This window comes from Indicator indicator, chromosome 15 (assembly GCF_027791375.1).
Source record: "Indicator indicator isolate 239-I01 chromosome 15, UM_Iind_1.1, whole genome shotgun sequence".
NCBI lineage: Eukaryota > Metazoa > Chordata > Aves > Piciformes > Indicatoridae > Indicator > Indicator indicator.
The window spans coordinates 20319980-20339241 of record NC_072024.1 but is presented as its reverse complement, the minus strand read 5'-3'; the positions used below and the strand labels follow the sequence as shown (position 1 = coordinate 20339241).

Below are 19262 nucleotides of genomic sequence, written 5' to 3'. Positions count from 1 at the left end.
GAGACCTTAAGTAGTCGTATTACAGAATGTGCTGAAATACAAATTTTCAAAGGTAATTTAAGGAATTTATCAGTCTGTGCACTTAGTGTTACCAATTCTAAGCAAACTTAACTTCTGCAACTGCTCCCATCCCATGTGAGTTTTGTTTCACTGAATGCTGAAGTAAGGAATAGGAAACACAAGCAAAGACCCTGAGAAACTGCTGTTCTCTCCTACACAGTCATTACCATGAATAATCCATCCTAAAAGTTTATTCATTTGACTTGAGCAACCTACTGGAGGTTACGATGTACAATGAAATTGCTAAAGTGCAAGCACTTCCTTTGGTTGGCCTCACCAACCAAAGAAGAGAAAACCCACAACAAAGGTTGCTCACACCTTCAAAAACTGAACTCACCTTGCATCTCAATACTACATGTCAGAAGACATTTCCTTTTAACTATAGGATATACATATCTATCTGTATCTTTTAATAGCTAAAATATCTATAACCTTACAGGAAATAGTAAGAGCTCCATGTGATAACAACGTAGTAGTGGCCTAGCTAATTAGCGCAAGCGCACTAAGCTGGGACATGCCACTTCTCAAATGAAGTTGTAACGCCTACAAAAGGGAAGAGTTTAGTTCACTCCTCACACAGTCACAAGATCACAGTAAAAAAGAAAGTATTCTACAAGCTATGAAGTACTCCAGCAGTGTTTCAGTTTCACTGAGCATCTTGTTTCACATATGCTGAAGAATGATGAAAAGCATTAAATATAAGATCTTGAGTTATTGGAAACAAGAATAAGAACCTGATAACAACAGTTTCTCACATGGTCTTGACATATTGCAAGAAGAATGCTGGAACAATAAACTGGTACCCAACCTCTAGCAGCTGACAGATGGGGATGACTGAAAAACAAGGTTTAGTTCAAAAGTAGCTTCAGACAAAGAAAACTATGAAAAAGACAAGCAGATGAAACTGTAATGATTTCCCAGGCTTTCAACCTAACAGAGTTAAGTTCATCATGCCTGATGACCATTCCAAAGGACCCACAGAGCACTGTTTCCACCTACCTGAAGGTGGTAAGAAAGGGGAGATGGCACACTTATCCTAAATATTTCCTTTTTTCTAACTCTACTGCAAAACAGTTCCTCAGCAAGAGATACGAAGAGAATAACATACTGAAAATCTGACCAAACAGTGAGATCTGACACACTTCTGCTTCTCATGAGTGGTGGTAAGGTTGAAAAAACCATATTGAATTCTTTGCTGAGAAATACCCATTACAAGACAGTGTTTTCCATCAATACAAAGATGAGGGAAAAGTCACCCAGACAGACCTTAAATCAGAGACTGATGGTCCCAAAATTCCTGCCTAAACAATCCTGTCTGTTTCAACTGAATGTTTTGTTCTTCCTATAAACGTCCTATAGAATTGCAACAGAGCAATAAAAGCACCTGAGCTCTGCCTGCTTCCTTGCAATTCAGAGAATGCTGATTTTGTGGCACTGCTATCTTCATGCTTGAAAAGATAAAGACTGGAAAAGACCATTCTCTGTGGGCACTATACACTCCCAATAGCTTTCTCATGCTTTGGTCTGCATGGCTGTTTAATACAAGTCATTGTGATCTTATTCCCACTCCATTTTTGTGTAATTTAGAAAACAATTTCTAAAGAACCAGCCACATGCTACGCAGGATGCTTCTTAGCTTTGTTTTCACTGTCTTGAAGAAGACAAAGCTCTCTATATGCCAGTGATAGAGCTTCCCAATATTGCTCCCTAATGGAATGGCAGGTAATAGCTGTGATGGACACTTCAGCTGTCATGCTAGTTACCTTTCCTATTTCAACTGCTACCTACACCATATAGGATCTAAAGACATAACCTGTACATAAAGTGCTTCTGACCAACAATCTCCATATTCAGCAATTTCAGTGAGGGGAATTCTCCCTAAAAACTATCTACTATATACTTACCAACTTGTTACTGGCTGCTTCTCTCCAGTTTTCAAGTTTAGTTGATGGAAAATTACTACATAATCACAATAACAAGGAAAAGTAGAGAAGGACCCTAGTCAGATAAGATAGAAGAAGAGGGAAAATATCTCCACATACTGAGGATTCAACAACTGCCTGGTTCCAGGCAAAAGCATGAACAATAGTGCATGAAGTAGAAGAGCCTGATTTCAAAGTTTTCTTATATTAATCAAAATAACTTGTGACTCTGTTCAAAGTTAAGAACTACTCTTCTACTTTTAGCATATTCCAATTATGGTTTGATTTGTGATGGCAGTGAAATGAGCTTTTCAAGTAGAATCCATTATTCTGCTCTTCCCACCAGATAATTTGCTGCTAGGTGCTGTCTGCAACTTATCATCAATCAACAAAAATGTCAACAGAGTGGCAGGATTAAGTATGTTCTACAGAATCAGCATTTCTATATGACTGGTGTGTTACAAAAGGCCATGGCTGTACATCTGCACTGCTGTGTAAGAAAAACACAGAAGTGTTGCTTGGTTCTGGGCTGCCATTTTTCAAAACCTGTCCCAAATCACCAAGGACGTAACTTGAAAAGTAATTCCCACTCTTCCTCCATGTAGCTATTGGAAACAAACCAATCATGCTATTCAGGAGTAAGGGAAGGTTATTCTTGCTACAGACTAGAGACAAATGCACACTGCTAAAACACTTCATCTAATAGCATTAAAGCTAGAAAAGAGTGAAGCTTTTATCACAGTTACTTTAGTACAGGTGATATAAGTGTCAGGGCTCAAAATGTTCAAGTCACTTCAGATATGAAGTAAGATTATATTTTTTTAAGTGTCTTCACTTGTAGTGAAACAATTTAATAAATATTCCTATTAAAAGACAACTTTCTAAGTTTGACATTTTTTCATCTCATACCAATTGTATACATTTAAAACCACAGAGGACACTAATAAAAACAAGCTTCACATCTAGATTAAATTTGTCTAGACTGTATTTGTCATATCCAAAGGCCCATGGAGATTTGAACATGGAGTCCTTCAGCCTCTGCAGAATTCCCAGTCTGACAAGGAATATTGGAAGATTCCTGGCAGGCCACTGTGCTGAGTCACCTACCTGCCTTTCCAGAGCTCATCTCGAATTTCTAGTTGACAAACCCAAATATTTCTAAGAAGTCCCCACAGGTATAATAAACATGCCAATTGCTATTTCTGATCAGAGACATAACTGTTGGTTGTGAGCTCCACTGAATAATGACTGAGCAGAAAAACATTCATGGCTTGCACGTACTACCCACTGCAGCAGATAAATGCTATCTGCTTCTAATCAGCAAGACAGACAGGATAAGCAACTGGGCTCTATCAGACTCCAAAGAAAGAAGTGATTTTACAAGGTTAAAAAGAGGTAACTATGATAACAGCTATAATGTAGCTATTTTATCCAAAACACGGCAAATTTGAACACAAACATTTCAAAACATTCTGTGATATAATGCAAAGGCTACCAAAATATCCTTTTCTAACACTTAGTACCTTAGCTGCTTAGAAAATAAGCTTTTTTAGATTTACTATAGCCATCTTCAAGAGGTAGTTAGTAAATAATATACGTAACCCTAAAGGAAAAGAAATTCATGGTACAAAAATACATCTGTAAATCATCAGAGTAAAAAAAAAAAATCAGCATTACATTTAAATTAACCAAATATATGGCAAAAGAAAATTGACTTGATCATTAAACCAAAATTGAAGGTCTCCTAATTGAATAATCGTGACGCCTGTTAATCTTGTTAACAAATTTAAGTAGGTCAAGAGAAACGAACCTGAAGAACTACTTAGTTAGAACCCTCAATCTTAGAGTCATATGCCCTTCTCTTCTTACCTCCAGCAGAAAGGATAGCTGTGCTTAAAACTACCACTGTGAACCAGTCTGCCTTTCTCTTTCAGAACTTTAATGATGTTCTTATCTGCGTCCTAAAAAGACAGAAGAAAACAAATTTTCCTTGAAATACAAATTTCACTATTTCAGTAAATGACTACAGGAGTTGTCTCCATTACTCAAACTGAGAAAACCTACAGATAATCCAGTACTTACAAAAAATTTCCAAAATGCTGCTATACAATTTATGCACTTACTGCAGCAGAGGCACTGTAACACTCCATTTACCAAGCTACTTGGCTCTCCAAACCTTGGCATTCAGCATCAGTCCTTCTCTGCCCACAGCTGCGTACAAAATTCAGACTTTCTGTAGCACTAATACAAGACAACCCAATATTAAACAAGAACTTAAATCTTTCATTCAGTCTTCCGATTCTGTGGCAGCAAATCACGTGGTGCTTCTTAGCCTAATATTTAGGCTTCACTGCAGCACATTCCTCTGCCATGAACACAGCTACAAAAGTTGAAGCATCTTTTACAATACCTCAGTAACCAACCAGAATTTACATTCTAAACTGGAAGTGAATGATCAGTCAAATTGCTGAATGTTAAATCAAAGACAATCTATTGAACAAGTGTCAACATGACATTAAGGGATGCAAAAAACCCACCACAACTGATTGTTTTAAGAATTCAGCATTACAGTATTTTTCAGGAGTCTTAAATTCAGATTACCATGAGCAAAAAGCTAAACATGTAGCCTCTGGTGTTATCTTATTTGCCTTAGCAATCATAGCTGTTTGATTTAAAATGCAATACAAGATCTTTAAGTCTTTTTCAAGTAAATTGTGTTTAAAGGAACATGCTTTGCTATCCAACTGTAGCAGCAGGAAACCAGCTGAAAAACTATTTGTTGTCTTGGCACACAGCACTAAAGAGGCACCCCATTCTGTCTATCTGTGTCTGTAGCAGTCTGGAGTTCCCATGGGTTCCTTTTACAGGGATTCTCTTGCCTCTATTGACAAGTAAATTCACATTGCCACACATCCCACAAGTGGTGAAAATGACTGGATTTCTCTCCTCTGACAAGTCGAGTTATGCTAACTGGCTGGTATAAACTTGAAGATGACATCTGGGAAAGCAGAAGTCATCCAGAAGTAAGAGAGGCCTTTGCATACTTGCCTGGAAGCTTCATGAATCACATTTCCACAAAAAACAAGGAAAGTGAAACTCCTTCTGCAGTAGATAGAGAGGGGAGATGCTCTTCTTCCCTTTCACTACCAGATACACAGTATTACTCATGTTTCAAATCCGCTGTTTTTCAGATACTATAATAAAACAACTGGAACACTGTTGCAAATGTTAAAGCATTTTTTTTCCAGACCCCACAGACACCTTGAAGACAAAGCTACTAAGGGAAAGAAAAGATGACTTCTACCATATGTAAAATTTAACTTGCATAAAGTACTGTTTTACTTTCTTCAAGACCACTAACCTTCACATACTGTCCAGCAAAGTCAGCCACCTCTGCTGTGAAGCAGCCAGATGCATCCACAGGACAAACAGGCACAGAGTCCTTCCGAATGATGTTAAAATCCATGCAGACTCTGTAATCATCCTACAGAAGAGTCAAGTGACAGGTTAAAGAAACAAAGTACTGGGTAAAATATTCACCCTTGGAAAAAAATTAAATACAAAATGTGATGACTGGACAAGAATGGCAGAACATTCAGCCTTGACTAAACCCAAACATGGACAGGAAAAGATGGATTTTACAGGACTGATTTACAGATGATTTCTTCAGAATAGGTATTCTCTCACCTAGTAGAGGGAATATGTGCTTCTGTGCAGGTACATATGCATGCACGTGCAAGCACACAGATTTTATCTGCACACATACATGCATACAGTCAACAGCTTCAAGCTACTATTGCATAGCAAAGGAACTGACCACCACTGTCATGTTCTTGTACCAGCCAAGATTTGTGTCTGTTTAGCACACAAGCCTGGCTGTCAATCCACAGGATATCTCACGATGATGACACTCATCCATAGCCACAGTGAAGTTGGCTAATTCATGTACCAAGGTATTACACACAGAAACAAAAAAACACTTCAGCTACAACACTCATTTACTTCAGACCATTGCCTCTTCCTATTCTCCAGCATCTGTGGACAGCTATCATGGCTATACAGCCTCAATTTGGTCAACCAGCTTCTTCAGTCAATAGATTAACTGAGATATGCCCATTCTCCGTTGGCCTTTCATCAGCTACTATTGCTGAAATACAGCAAGCAGACTGCTGTGTTTAAAATACAGGCCAGATAACAGAAGTAACGTCAACCCTGATTTGGCAGTGAATTGTAAAAGGCTTTGAAGAAGCAGCCAGCAAAGACTACAAAGCTTGGCAGGCTCACAACCTAGCTAAAACATAATAACAAACCTTCCACTCGGCAGGACTTGGGTCAAGAGGTGGTTCAGTTAGATTTGCATCACTGATGCAGCCAATGATATATAAAGGGCTTTGCTATTTTGGTTTTCTGCAGTCAGTTCCTTTCTTCTAAAGAACTCAAACTCGAATGCACAAGCCTCCCAGACTGACCTGCCTTTTAATTTAATGAAGATTTGCCTCAGTAATCACAACCCAAGAATATACTCAGGCAGCTAAAGAAATCCGCAAATGCTAAACTCCACTGTAAAGCCAAGACAAATTTCAATTCTTCTCAGGCCAGAAGTCCTAGTGTTTGCTTTTGTACCCTTGCTACAATTAAATCTTTGAAAAGATGACAAACAGAAGTTGTTATACACCAAATGAATGAAGCAGAAGCTATTCCACAGCTCACCAATAAAAACTCAATGCTGTACCATCTGAAATTTCAAAAACCAACAAAAACATGAAGCCAAAACGTTCAGTGAGGTCAAAATGTTCACCTTCAGCACCTCTGAGCAAAAATGAAGCAAACTTTTGCAATTTACTGAAGCTGTGCAACAGTAACATATCTTCAGAACTTCTGTGACTCCATCTGAGCAGGCATCAGAAGTTCAGGGCAAATTAAAATGTTACTACAGCTTTTTAAGTCGACTGTAGATATATAAGACGAAATGCCTGAGCTGATGAACGTCACTGTCACATTTATTTGGAGGTAGAGAGTTTACAGAGTTTTTAATACAAGTTTGTCTTGTTCTGGAAGCTTTAATTTTGATGAACTGACAATAATAGATTGCTTTGATATTGTGTGGCAGCTTGTCTTTGGCAAAAGCATGCCACATGACAATGAAAGTGCACATCCTGGAACTACACAAAGGTGCATTTTCACTTCAAATTTGTTGAAGAAAGATACATTTCTAGGCTGCCAGCCACACAGAATACATGTCAGTAAGTACGATTAAAACCACCTTATTTCTACCTCTATTTATTGAAGAGACTTACTTCATAGAATGCCAGCTTGGAGGGACCTCAAGGATCACCTGGTCCAACCCTTCTAGGTAACAGTGGAGTTGAATTGAGATGGCTTAAAAACATCCAGTGTAGGGAGACTTACATTATGGCAAAGGATAGAGAGAAAACATGTTTCCTGTGAAGAACTGTGCTCTATTTCTTCTCTGACCCTTGCCTCCTGCTCCACTTACCCCTTTTGCTATGTACCTCCAACATACCAATAAAGGAAGCTGCAGAGAAGCCAAATGAATTAGTCAGACAGCCCTGTCTACAGCCATGAGTGATCTCTCTCCTTTCAGCTAAGCCTATCTTAAAGGCAAACACTTAATGCCAATACACATAACATGAACTATTCTACGCAGAGCCTGCTATACAATGATGGATTCCTGAACCTAAACAAGAACCATTTGTGAGTCTTTCAGAACAAAAGGTACCAGCAAGCTGTGAAAACTGAATTACATGCATGCCAAAAGAAAAAGGTAGCAGCATGAAGTGCCAACATATACTATGCAATTTCCTTCTAAAGGCACTACAGCCAGTTGACTCAGGTCTATGTATTATGCATTAAAGTCAAGATGCTCCTTAGCTAACTGGTGCAAAGTTTTGTTAGTGGACTTTTTCCCTATAGAAACATTTTATGCATTTTTTCATTGCAATGCATTGAACTGATACTCTCATGGGTTATTTTAAATGCATGTTTTAAAGATAACTGCTGACTTGCCACAAGAAGGAGACAAACGTGGATTTTTTTTCCCCTCTGTGTTTACACAAATCCCAGAGGGCTTATAACAAAACCAAGTAAGAGGGCAGATAATCCTTGCTCTAACAGGCAGGTCAGGCTTCCCATCAACTGAACTCTCTTGTGCAGGTACAAAGAAAAAGAGCAGCCAAGGGAAGGTTTCTCCCAGAACTCCTTCTCCATTAGCAATCTAATCATTTCCTTTATTCCATCTCCTACAACAAGAGCTCGTGACTCAAAACCATGTCTGTCAAGTACTTGCAAGATTGAGCCACAGGAGAGTGTCTGAGGTGAAAGTAGTGTGACAAGACTTAAGAATTCTTAAATGTTTTACCAGCTACCATGAATTTCTTTATTAACCAGTACCATACAGTCCAGTCTAATTGCCTTTCTTGCCAGCTATATGAAGCTGAGACATCTTTTCATGTCATATTGATCTTGACAAGGGAAACACCACCATAATGGAGGCACCCTTCAGAAAAATGCAGGGGGAAAAAAAAAAAAAAAAAAGAGAGAGAAAGGGGATATTTCACACAAAGAGGCCTATCATTAATGCAAACAGTTTCTGGAAATGACAATAGAGCTCATGGTCCAGGGATTGCTAATTGCAGGGCATTGGCAGCCCTAATGCAAGCTTTTAAGGGCATCTTTGGATAATGGCTGAGGAAACTACATATAGAGAACAATGAGTCTAAACTAGTGCATTAAATTCATGTGCCCAAAGTGATTATACCCATGAAAAATTATCCCTCTTAACCTTCACAAGAATAGACAGAGGGAAAGAATAATAAAGACAGTAAAAAGAAGGGATTGCAACAAAACCCTTTCACACCAGCATTTCAGTACAAAAGCAGACAAAGCATTTCTTCATTCTCTAAAAGTCCAACGAGCAATGAAATTGAAACACTGAAGAGGGGCAGTGTGCTGAGCAGAACTGCTGTTACCATCCAAAACTGCCACCTAGCAAAGCCTGTCCTGACTATCAGTGCAACAGATCATTCATTCTCCAAGCTATAAATTCAGGCTTTAGGAAAAAAAAGTGAAAACAAAAGCCCTAAGGTCAATGACACTCATCAGATACAGTGGTGGGTTCACTTCAAAGACCACTATAATCAAATCAAGGGAGATCTAAAATCCTCATTCTAGCACACAGAGGGCACTAGAGAGCACAAGAATTCATTAGAATACAATGGCACATCGTATTCTTACCTTTCAAGCAGCAAATGGGAAGACTGTTTAGTATCAGTCACCCTGACAGCCACTCCCCAGCAGCTGGAAAGCCAAGCAATGTGTGTTGGAACAAAACAAAGGTTACAGATATGCAATTCATACTCACAGCACCAAAATAGGGAGCCTGATGTACCACACCTGTGCCCTCCTCCTCCTTCACATAACTGTCTACTACCACAGAAAAGGCACCTTTATCTTTGCACTGTAACATAAAAATAGAGATTTCATGTATACATATACGTATTTATGTACATACACACACATATGTAGCAAAACAGAGTTCTTCAGGCTATGCAAGAGTCACTAGCCACCTGTCAAGACCAAACAACTGCTTCAAAAACAAGTGACACAGTAAAATATATTCCTAACATTGTTAAATCACTTCCCACAGCTAGGACACCCAGACTGTACACTTCATTTAAACAGTGTCAAATGTGATTAAGCCTAAGACCTCTCCAGAAGTCCTCATAGTCAATTACTCCTCAAGCCACAAATATTCAGAGAGTTCTGTGCTTCACAGACTACAAATCAATACACTCTTGTAAGCAAGGATACAGCCACGATAGCTCTAGGGGTTCTATATGCAGAAGTCTCCTTGCATTTTTCTACACCTACTGTACCTTCTCATTTTACAAAGAAGTTTGCTTTCACAGTCACGTATTTTCTTTTGTCTCCTCCAGAGAAAGAAGGTGACAAGTATCAAGTAAAAAAAGAAAAGAAAAAAATTGCTGAGAAAAGGTCTGACAATTTTTGGTGTGTTCAGTACGCAGCTAGGAAAAAATAAAGTGCTACTTTTTATTCCTAAATGCAGAAGTAGTTTTAAAAAAAAAATACTGCAGTCACAGCTGAACCAAGCATGTTACCAAATAAAAGGTCTGGTTTTCTTTGAAGAGGGATATTTTGAGATAAGATATCCCTATTTTGAGATAAGATATCCCTTCTAAAAAGAAAACCAATAGACGCCCATCTGCTCCTCAGAAGTGCAGCAGGACTCAAAACATTGATCCATTCCAAGCCTTTACACCTGCAGTCCTGTTTTTCAGGTTCAGCTCTGCCTGAACTTTCTCTAGCAATAACAGGTCCTGCTCCCTGCAGAGGTTCTCACTTTTGCTGACTTCAACACAAGCTTCAGTACAGACACTTATGACCAAATCCTTTACACAAGTTAACAGCTTCTTGTCCAGCAGTACAGTAATCCACTTCAACTCTTTGAAAATTTTAATCCATTTTTAATCAGAATCTTTTTAAAAACACATAAATTCTCTAGTATCGCGCTGCTACGTGTTCTAGTCTCAGCTGGGGTGCTCTTCACTACGTGACATTTAAAGCAGTGCTTAAACGCTGCATAGGAGGACATCCATTAAAAAAAACACAACAGGAATATCTGTAGTTACTTTAGCAAAAGCTTTTAACTCTTCACACCTCTTTTAACTATGAAGTGTCTGCCCTTCTCCTGTGAATACAAATTTGTAGCTCTAATAGGGAGATAACAAAAGCTCACCGAACAAAGCTGAAATATAAATGTGTGGTAAATGTGTCTGCAGTCTGAAATCGAACTATTAGTTATCACTAAATGCTTACTCTGAGTGGATTTAAAACTTAAGAAAAAAAAAAAGAGAAAAAAGTTACATTTCTGTTTTTCAGCCTTTCACTAGGATTTTTAACTACTTGAATACAACCTAGAGTATGTTACTAGGACACATTTTTCTAATACAAACAAGGAATACTGAGAATGTTTTGGGCTGTTTTTCACAAAATCACAGAATGTCAAGGGTTGGAAGAGACCTCTAAGAATCATCCAGTCCAAGCTCCCTGCCAGAGCAGGATCACCTATACTGGATCACACAAGAACACATCCAGGTGAGGTTTCAGTATCTCCAGAGAAGAAGACTCCACAAGCCCCCTGGGCACCCTGTCCCAGTGTTCTGTCACCCTCACAGTGAAAAACTTATCCTCATGTTTCCATTGAGCTTCCTATGCCTCAACTTCCACCCACTGCCCCTTGTCCTGTCATTTGCCATTACCGAGCAGAGCCTGACTCCATCTTCTTGGCACTCGTCCTTTTTACATAGTTATAAACATTAACAAAATCACCTCTTAGTCTCCTCCTCTCCAAGCCAAAGAGCCCCAGCTCCCTCAGTCTCTCCTTGTAAGGAAGATGTTCTACTCCCTTAATCACTTTTGTGGATCTGTGCTGGACTCTTTCAAACAGTTCCCTGGGGTCCCGCTTGAAATGAGGGGCCGAGAGCTGGACACAATATTCCAGATGTGGCCTCACCAGAGCAGAGTAGAGGGGGAGAAAAGGGTTTGTGTTTTTTTCTTCTTTGTATCCTATATCCAACACAAAACTTGTCTTACCTGAATAAAATATTCAAAGAGTGGTTTATATTTCTTGCCTTTGAGAGCAATGCCAGGAAACCTGAGGAGAAGGATTTACACAAATAAATTAACAACTTAGCTGGTAGGAATGCTATATGTTGTTTCCTTTTTCCCCATCCCAAATAGAATTTGACTTCACAGAGTGAAGTAAAAAGGATTTTCTCAATAGTTTCCTTCCCATTTCTACACCTCTTGAGCAATTTGGTCTTGGACAAAAACTGTAACGTGTCTTAATGACATGAGAGTGGTAAGGCACTGGAACATGTTGTCCAGAGAAGTGGCAGATTTCCAATCCCTAGAACTGTTCCAGGCCATGGTGGAAGGGGTTTTGAGCAGCCTGGTCAAGTGGAAAGCATCCCTGCCCAAGACAAGAAGGTTGGAACTAGATGACCTTTAAGGTCCCTTCCAACCCAGACCATTCTGTGATTAATACATCTCTTTTAACAGTCAACATGTACACTAGTACCTGACATTCTTCCAATCAAGCAGGCATAAATTTATGTATGGGTTCAGCATTAGCAACAACCTTTCTGGTAAACTTGGGCAAGGAGCTTCTGGATAAAGCATTATTTCAATTTGCCATTCATAATCACAAAGCCCTATAGCTCAGCATGTTCCACAGAACTCAGTAAGCACTGACCCAAACCACCTAAAAGTTACATGCACAGAAGATTGTGATACAGCTTTTAAAGCATAGACATCTCCTTCCTCATTCTAAAACTAGGCATCCAAACTCTCCACAAGCATCTCAGAGAAAGACCCAAGGCAGACTGGACTGACTGAGGAACCAACTGAGCCAGACAAGAAATGTAAGACAGAGAGAGCCTGTAGATCTGTCTCTCTTCAGACCCCTGAGAGCAGTTGACAAAGACAGCAAATTAGTTTGGGATTCACTGCTCAGAATTCTCCTCAAAGTGCTTGAATCATCCACTTCAGGAAAATGTCTAGTTAAAACACAACTTCATCTAACAGATGGGATAGCTCTCTCAATGTGTCACAGCTGTAGGCCTTCCCTATACTCTTCTTGATCCACATCCTCCAAAACAATGGCCAAACCATAAAACACTTGACTACTTCCAAGTGGAGAACTCTTCAAAGCTGCTTCATTGCACAGAAAGGAACTCAAGCAGTATTTAATGCCAAGTTTAAGAGCATGACTCCTCAGCTCAGCATACTAAATAGGAAAAGGGGAAATTTCTATTTTTAAGCCACAGCTTCACAGATGGTTTATATATTTTTGTATTACAAATAGGCTTAGGAATGTTTGAGGTGCTTAATCGGAATCAGATGAGAGAAAATCATCCCAGTGCTCAGTCACACAGATGTGGGAATGCTCAGACACAGAACATGAAGCACTAGAACTAGCTTAAAAAAAAAAAAAAGAAAAAAGATGTAGTTGCATTCTTATCTCATGCAAGCCAGTGACAGGTAAGGGTTGTAGATCACACTCAATTTTCTCTTTTGAGTTCTGAAATACTTTTATCAAAATCCTGAACTTCAAGCTGAAAATTTATACAGTGCTGCTTTCTTGTGACCTAAGTTATAGTACTAACAGACTCATGTTTGGCCACCGTAGTAATATTTCCCTCTCAAAAGACCAAAAATCTTGTTTGGATTCTCTAGAACCCCAGGAGACAACAGTGGAAACCAGTATAAAGGAATGAAGTGCTTAATAAGCAAATAGACTGAAATGTCCCATAAGGGAAGGAAAACTATCATTAATAATTTCATCTCTACCACTGCTAAATAAAATAAGCCACTCGATGTCCAAAAGTGGGGCAATATATACCAAGACCAATCCATTTGTGCAAAGCAGCTGAAAGTATTCTGATACAGATGGTAGCCATCTCAATCAGTGAAACAAAGAAGTATTCCCATTTGCTCTCACACAAAAATTTACCCATCTGCATCTGGAAGACAAGGGAGAGAAAAGGCAGGTTTGAGGGAGGGTGGGAAAGCTGAGAGTACTCAGGAAGTTCAGATTACTTCAGATACAGGAAATTTTCATTAAGTTCATTCCTTGAACTCAGTCAGCCACCTGGTATAGAGTAAATGTCATTAATTTTCCCCTCAAGGGCCTAACTGCCTGACAGTTTAAAAGCTAGATATTTTGTCTGAGAGAGCTACAGAATTTAATACCTGTATCCCCTCTGCTTAAAGAACTCAAATTTTTCCACTGAACTGAGATATGCAAGTTGTCCTCCAAAAGCATTAACTGCCACTAACCAGACCATCCTACAGAAGTGGCATTTCCTTTTGCCCATTTCAGTATTTGGACAACCTCCAGGGGGTTCTGAGACTGTTATATGAATGTCTAAGAAAACACACAGGAAGAGGAACGACTACAGAACCTTTATTTTTTCCCCACCACCATAATCCAACAAAACTTTTATTCCATTTGTAGCTTCACGTACAAGACCAATTTGTTCTAGTAAATGTCAATCTCTTCCACAGATTTTTGCAAGCTATACACACAGGCAGGGAAATCCATCTTTAGGTTATGGCAAAATGCAACTTCTAGAAACACTGAAGTTTAAGAGGTGTGCAATAATTTCTGTACTTGCCTGTCAAGTATTTCATATTCGCTTTCAGTTTTGTACAGTGCTACCAGCCTGGATTCCATCAAAATGTAAATCTGTCCTGTGGCACTGTCTAGAATATAAAAGAAAACAAAAAAGTTACAAAAATCTCAACCTAATACCCTCCTTCTTATTACAAAACCTTTCCATTTAGGCAAGATGATATCATATTAACTATAAAACTGCCCAGAACAATCCTGCTGATTGACCATTAGCTCCCAGCTACTTCTTCCCCATACAGCCAAGTAATGAACACTGTTCAAAAGTTAAGTTTAGACAGAAACCACAGGGTGAAATCTAGTTCACTGATTTTAGTGGTTTTTAGTTTGAGGCAAAAATACTCCATGTCTATTATCATTATGCCAAAGAAAAGCAGTATATGTAACTGAAACAGAGGGAAGCAACTGGAATTGCTCCCTAAAATCCATATATTAAGTTGACATTAGGGGTAACCATTGTACTTTATGCTGCCTTTATGAGATTTACTATTCTAATCAATTTGACTCCTCGATTTCTTTTTAAGAATGTAAGCAAAATTAAAATTAAACATTACGAAGGAATGCATTTTCTACACCCAAAATCCTCTGACCTCTTATCTTTAATGACAAATTTTACTCGGACTATCACTCTGCCAACTTAGTCAAGGTCACCCTCCCACCAGTGGACAGTAGGCTGGCCATTCAAACCCAAAAACTCATCATCTCAGCCAAGTGTAGGTTATTTCTACAAGTACAAAACAAACTTTTTGAGATGACCACAATTATGTTAAAACCTGGGATATCCAAAACATATTTGGTATTCTCTTCAAAGAAACAGAACCCAAACACATGGAGTTCACTGTAAAGGCCTCTGTGACTTTGTTGATTTAGCATCACCTTAGGCACGCATTAGATTCACATGGTCATGTTAGAACTAGAAACTATACCTTCGGCATTTTTTAACTCCAGATTAATGTCACCATTCACTTGATTATCTCCTCCCTCTTTTGTGTGGGTGTTTTTGGTTTTGGGTTGTTTTTTTTTTTTTCCTAAATGTACACTGAAACGTCAGAAAAGGTGAACAGCTGAAAGAAGAGTCAGGATGAGACTAACGTATATCATCTTAAGTCTGTTATAGGTTAAGAGTACAGTTCAGTTACTGCAACTTAACTATAATATAAGCACTAATCTGCTCAGAAATCTGAGCCCCAAGAAAGGAGGGAAGAAAAAAGGCTGGGGAGACCCAGTCACACTTCCTCATCTCTCAAATCCAGTGTGATTTCAAGAAGACAAGAAAAATGTTTGCTATTCTTATTTCATCTATCAATATTTTTTAGGGAACAGTCCTCACAATGCATGTTAAAATAAAAAGAGCTCAGCAGCTGGAAATCATCAGCCACTTAAGAGGTAAATCTCATCTTTCGAAATACTAATCCAACCCCAGCAAAGTGCTATGTATACAGCATAAAACAGCCTACCATGAAAAACAGAGGGCCATATTCACAAGGCCCAGAGAAAGAAGTGCTCATTACATGTCACCTTCAGTTAACACTTGCCTCTCAATTTCACATATTGCAACTCTGGATTAACACAAAGGGCCAGATTACTAGGCAAGGTCCAAGGAGTCGTGGTCCAAGCAACGAGAGAAACGCTTGCATCTTCATCCAGTGGAAAGCTCACAGTCACTGATGGATCTTGAACATCCTTAAAGACAAGATAAATTCAAAGAGGGGGCAAAAAAAAAAAGTTTTACTGCATGTATTAGTGAGAAGATAGAAATCCCAGTAGTAGTAACTACTACTGTCATCCAATAAATCCTATCTTGTACCCTGCTTAGTTCATCACCATGGTAGCAGAATTTGAACAGGTAGCACAAGAAAGTTTGAGGAGAACATCAGTGACAATGTTCCTCCATCACACCAGTGCAAACTGTCAGTCCAACAAAGCTATAAGATTAAAAATTTGGATTAGCAGTGAGATTTTAGGAATCAGCTGTCACAAGAAAGAGGTGACAGCTTCCTCAGGTACCTCTTATAATCTCATTTTAGAAGTTTATAATAATCTCAGCTGTCAAGAAAACCAGCAGTTTACCAGATACACAAAGCCTTTTCCCACCTTTTCCCCCTAGAGTCAGGGACTAGGAACAATAGCCATTACTTAAGATGCAACCTTCTAAAAAGCTGCTGTTAACAAGGAGGAAAAACAAAAAACAAACAAAAAAAAAAACAGCTTTGGGCTACTTAAAAAATAAGAGTATGTCAATACTTAAGAAAACTATGTCACTGAAGGAGACCTCTGTCAGATATTCTCTAAAACTCACCTTTAAGTGTCAAAAGAAAGCCCCCAAAATAAGAAGTTTTTCTTTCAGACAAGTACAATGCCATTATTCATTGTACATAGTATGAAAAGTAGACTGAAAACGCAAGACTAACCATGCAAACATGAAATTTTCACTATTAATTTTAAATGCCGAATGAAAATGGGTGCATTTTCATGCCCCTCAACACAAACACGTTCTGCCCCCTCATCAGACCTAGTGCAAGGCTCTCTGCTTTCCATTCAGCACTGGGGAACAGTTAACAGCATCCTGGGACAGATAGCTATTTATGTCTGAGCTGAGGGCTGCTCCAGAGGGAATTTTCTGTGAACATCTGGTGCAGTCAACAGTAAAACATAAATATTGCATAACTTTGGAACTGCACTTAATACCAAGCAAAGCTGCAGCTATCCCTACAGCTCTGTCTCTTCCAATTGTTAAACACCACCACCGGCTATCCACTTTGTTTTCTGAAGCACCAAGTTGACCAGGTAGATAAAAACTGACAAGCCATAAAAAAAAACAACATTGAGCCTGCTAAGTAATGGCATTGTATAATGTTTTATCTCTTCACAAATTATGCCTGCTCTCATCTGAAGACAATGCTTCTTCAGTTCAATGTAACACAAGCTGCTGACATAGGTTACTTGAGTGTGCATTAGGCACCTCAGTTCCTAAACATGCTTCTTGTGTCCTGTTTCTCATGATTTGTGTCCCAATGCTCACAGGATAGATGGAACAGAAGCCACAGCCTGCTCTCTGCAGCCAGAAAGAACAGCTGCCTTACAACCAGGAACTGCTCTTGCCAAACAGAAATCTTGTCAGTTTATAGACCCTTAACATCTCAGTCTCCAAAATATCACCTCTAGCAGCCAAAAAAAAAAATCATTTTTGCATGAAGTGGCAAAGCAGAACACCCACCACACACACACACACTACTGATTCTAGAGTAAGAAGTAGCATCCAAATATGATTAAGACTCAAGAGACAAGAGCTTTGCTCTATGGAAAAGGGGCATACACATACATCAAAATAAAAGCCTCTCCAAAACAGTTTTTGTTCTGAAGAAAGCTCATTAATCTTAGCCTGTATGAAATGTCAATAAGTATGCGTAAAGTTACTTCAGTTGCCAGTCACAAATATTGAGATATCTTTGCAAGTTTCACTTCCTGTAAATCACAAAACCTCTGTTCTTCAGTATGGTCAAATATCCCTCAGCAATACTGAAAGCTTTGGACTTTATGGACTGTGTTGTACTCCAAATCTGTTTAAACACTTGTTTTAAAACCCACTATTTTTGGCCAGGACACTGGACTTTTTTGGGCAAGATGTAAAAAAGACCAGATGTACAGTTTGTGCTAGCTCTCTGCTGTAACAACATCAGCGAAAGATTTATGATGTAAGGGTATGGCAGCCTGGGTGGGGATTGGAAAGGATACAAAACCTCTGTCACAAACACCCAACTTGGAAAACTGGGACACAAATTCTGCCTTCACATATGAGAACATAAATTTGACACAAATGAGAAGCTGCACCTACTGTATCTAGTGATTTGGTTTTTAAAGGCACACCTTACCAAACACAGTATACCATGCATTCTATTATGTAAAACATGGCCTGGGATTTGCCAGCCTAACTTGATGATTCTTAGAAGAGCTGTTCTCTTACTGCTCTACAACTCAGAGTCTTTGACAATCCTTATTAATCCCCTCACAGAAGATTTCAACTCTACCCAAAGACCTTCTCTTTTCAGACCCGCACAGACAGGAGTTCTCCTCTAAGTATTTACCATAAAAATCCAACATAGTGCAATAGTCATCTTGAAAACCCAAAGAGGAAGTGAGAGTAGTTTACCAGGAGAAAACAATGTACTTTATGTAACTCCAAGTAAAAAGCAACCAAGCAGAACAGGGAAGAAGGCTGAGATCAACTGATCAAAATAAATTACTGATCCAGCAAAATATATTAAAAGCTAATCCCGTTACCTATATTTGTTTACTTTCACTTAGAGTGGTGTAACATGCTTATGAGCCATCAAGCTGAAAATACTAAAGTTTTCCAAATCAAAGTTCAAGACAACAGAGAAACCTGATGGCAACATAAGAAACACACACATATACTGACTTACCTTGTAATTCTGATGGGACTCAAAGTTGGACAGTGGAGTGTTGCAGGCAGTTGAAAAAGGCATGACCTTAACACCTCTATACACCAGCCCTTTGTCATACAGTTGCTTGAAAACCCACCTGGAAGCAAACAAGGAACACAGTAGTACATGGCACTTCTAATTTAGTGCATCAATTGCAAAATGGGGTGTTGCTTTAACTGGAGTGCTGTTCTGAATTACACCTCTTTCTAACAACAAATCATCAACTTAAGACAACATCTGCAAGTCAGAAGGAAAAAGAAAAGCTGATAGCAACTGTATTTGTGGTTGTTTTCAACTAGAGCTGATTCCAACAGCTTGGGTTTCCATGCACTGACTGCACAGCATATGCATAGTATGCATATGAAACACGAATCTATATTGCTGTTAATCTCAGATGTTTTGAATCTAAAGATCACCTGAAATATCAACTACTAACCAACAAGGCTGGAATCAGCCATAATTTAAAGGGAAGATGTGTAGTGACACAACTGCACGTGATGTTAAGGACTTACTACAGCAGCCAGTGCTACAGAGGAGAGACAGATACAGGTTAAATATATCTGCAAACCACCCAAACAAATCCTGAGAATCTGAAAAACATTT

At 38.9% G+C, this 19262-nt stretch overlaps 1 protein-coding gene across 11 annotated transcripts in view; it reads right to left on the bottom strand.

The window, feature by feature from the left end:
* The window catches only part of IARS1 (isoleucyl-tRNA synthetase 1), a 103874-nt gene that overhangs the window by 71644 nt on the left and 12968 nt on the right, over nt 1–19262 (bottom strand). For all 11 annotated transcript variants that reach the window (XM_054387491.1, XM_054387492.1, XM_054387501.1 and 8 more), the window contains exons 5-11: nt 18639–18756; nt 15750–15897; nt 14201–14288; nt 11616–11676; nt 9364–9459; nt 5344–5466; nt 3852–3943 (exon numbers count right to left, since the gene is read on the bottom strand). In XM_054387491.1, the coding sequence (XP_054243466.1) occupies nt 3852–3943; nt 5344–5466; nt 9364–9459; nt 11616–11676; nt 14201–14288; nt 15750–15897; nt 18639–18756 (726 nt within the window). The remainder of the gene's footprint in view (nt 1–3851; nt 3944–5343; nt 5467–9363; nt 9460–11615; nt 11677–14200; nt 14289–15749; nt 15898–18638; nt 18757–19262) is intronic.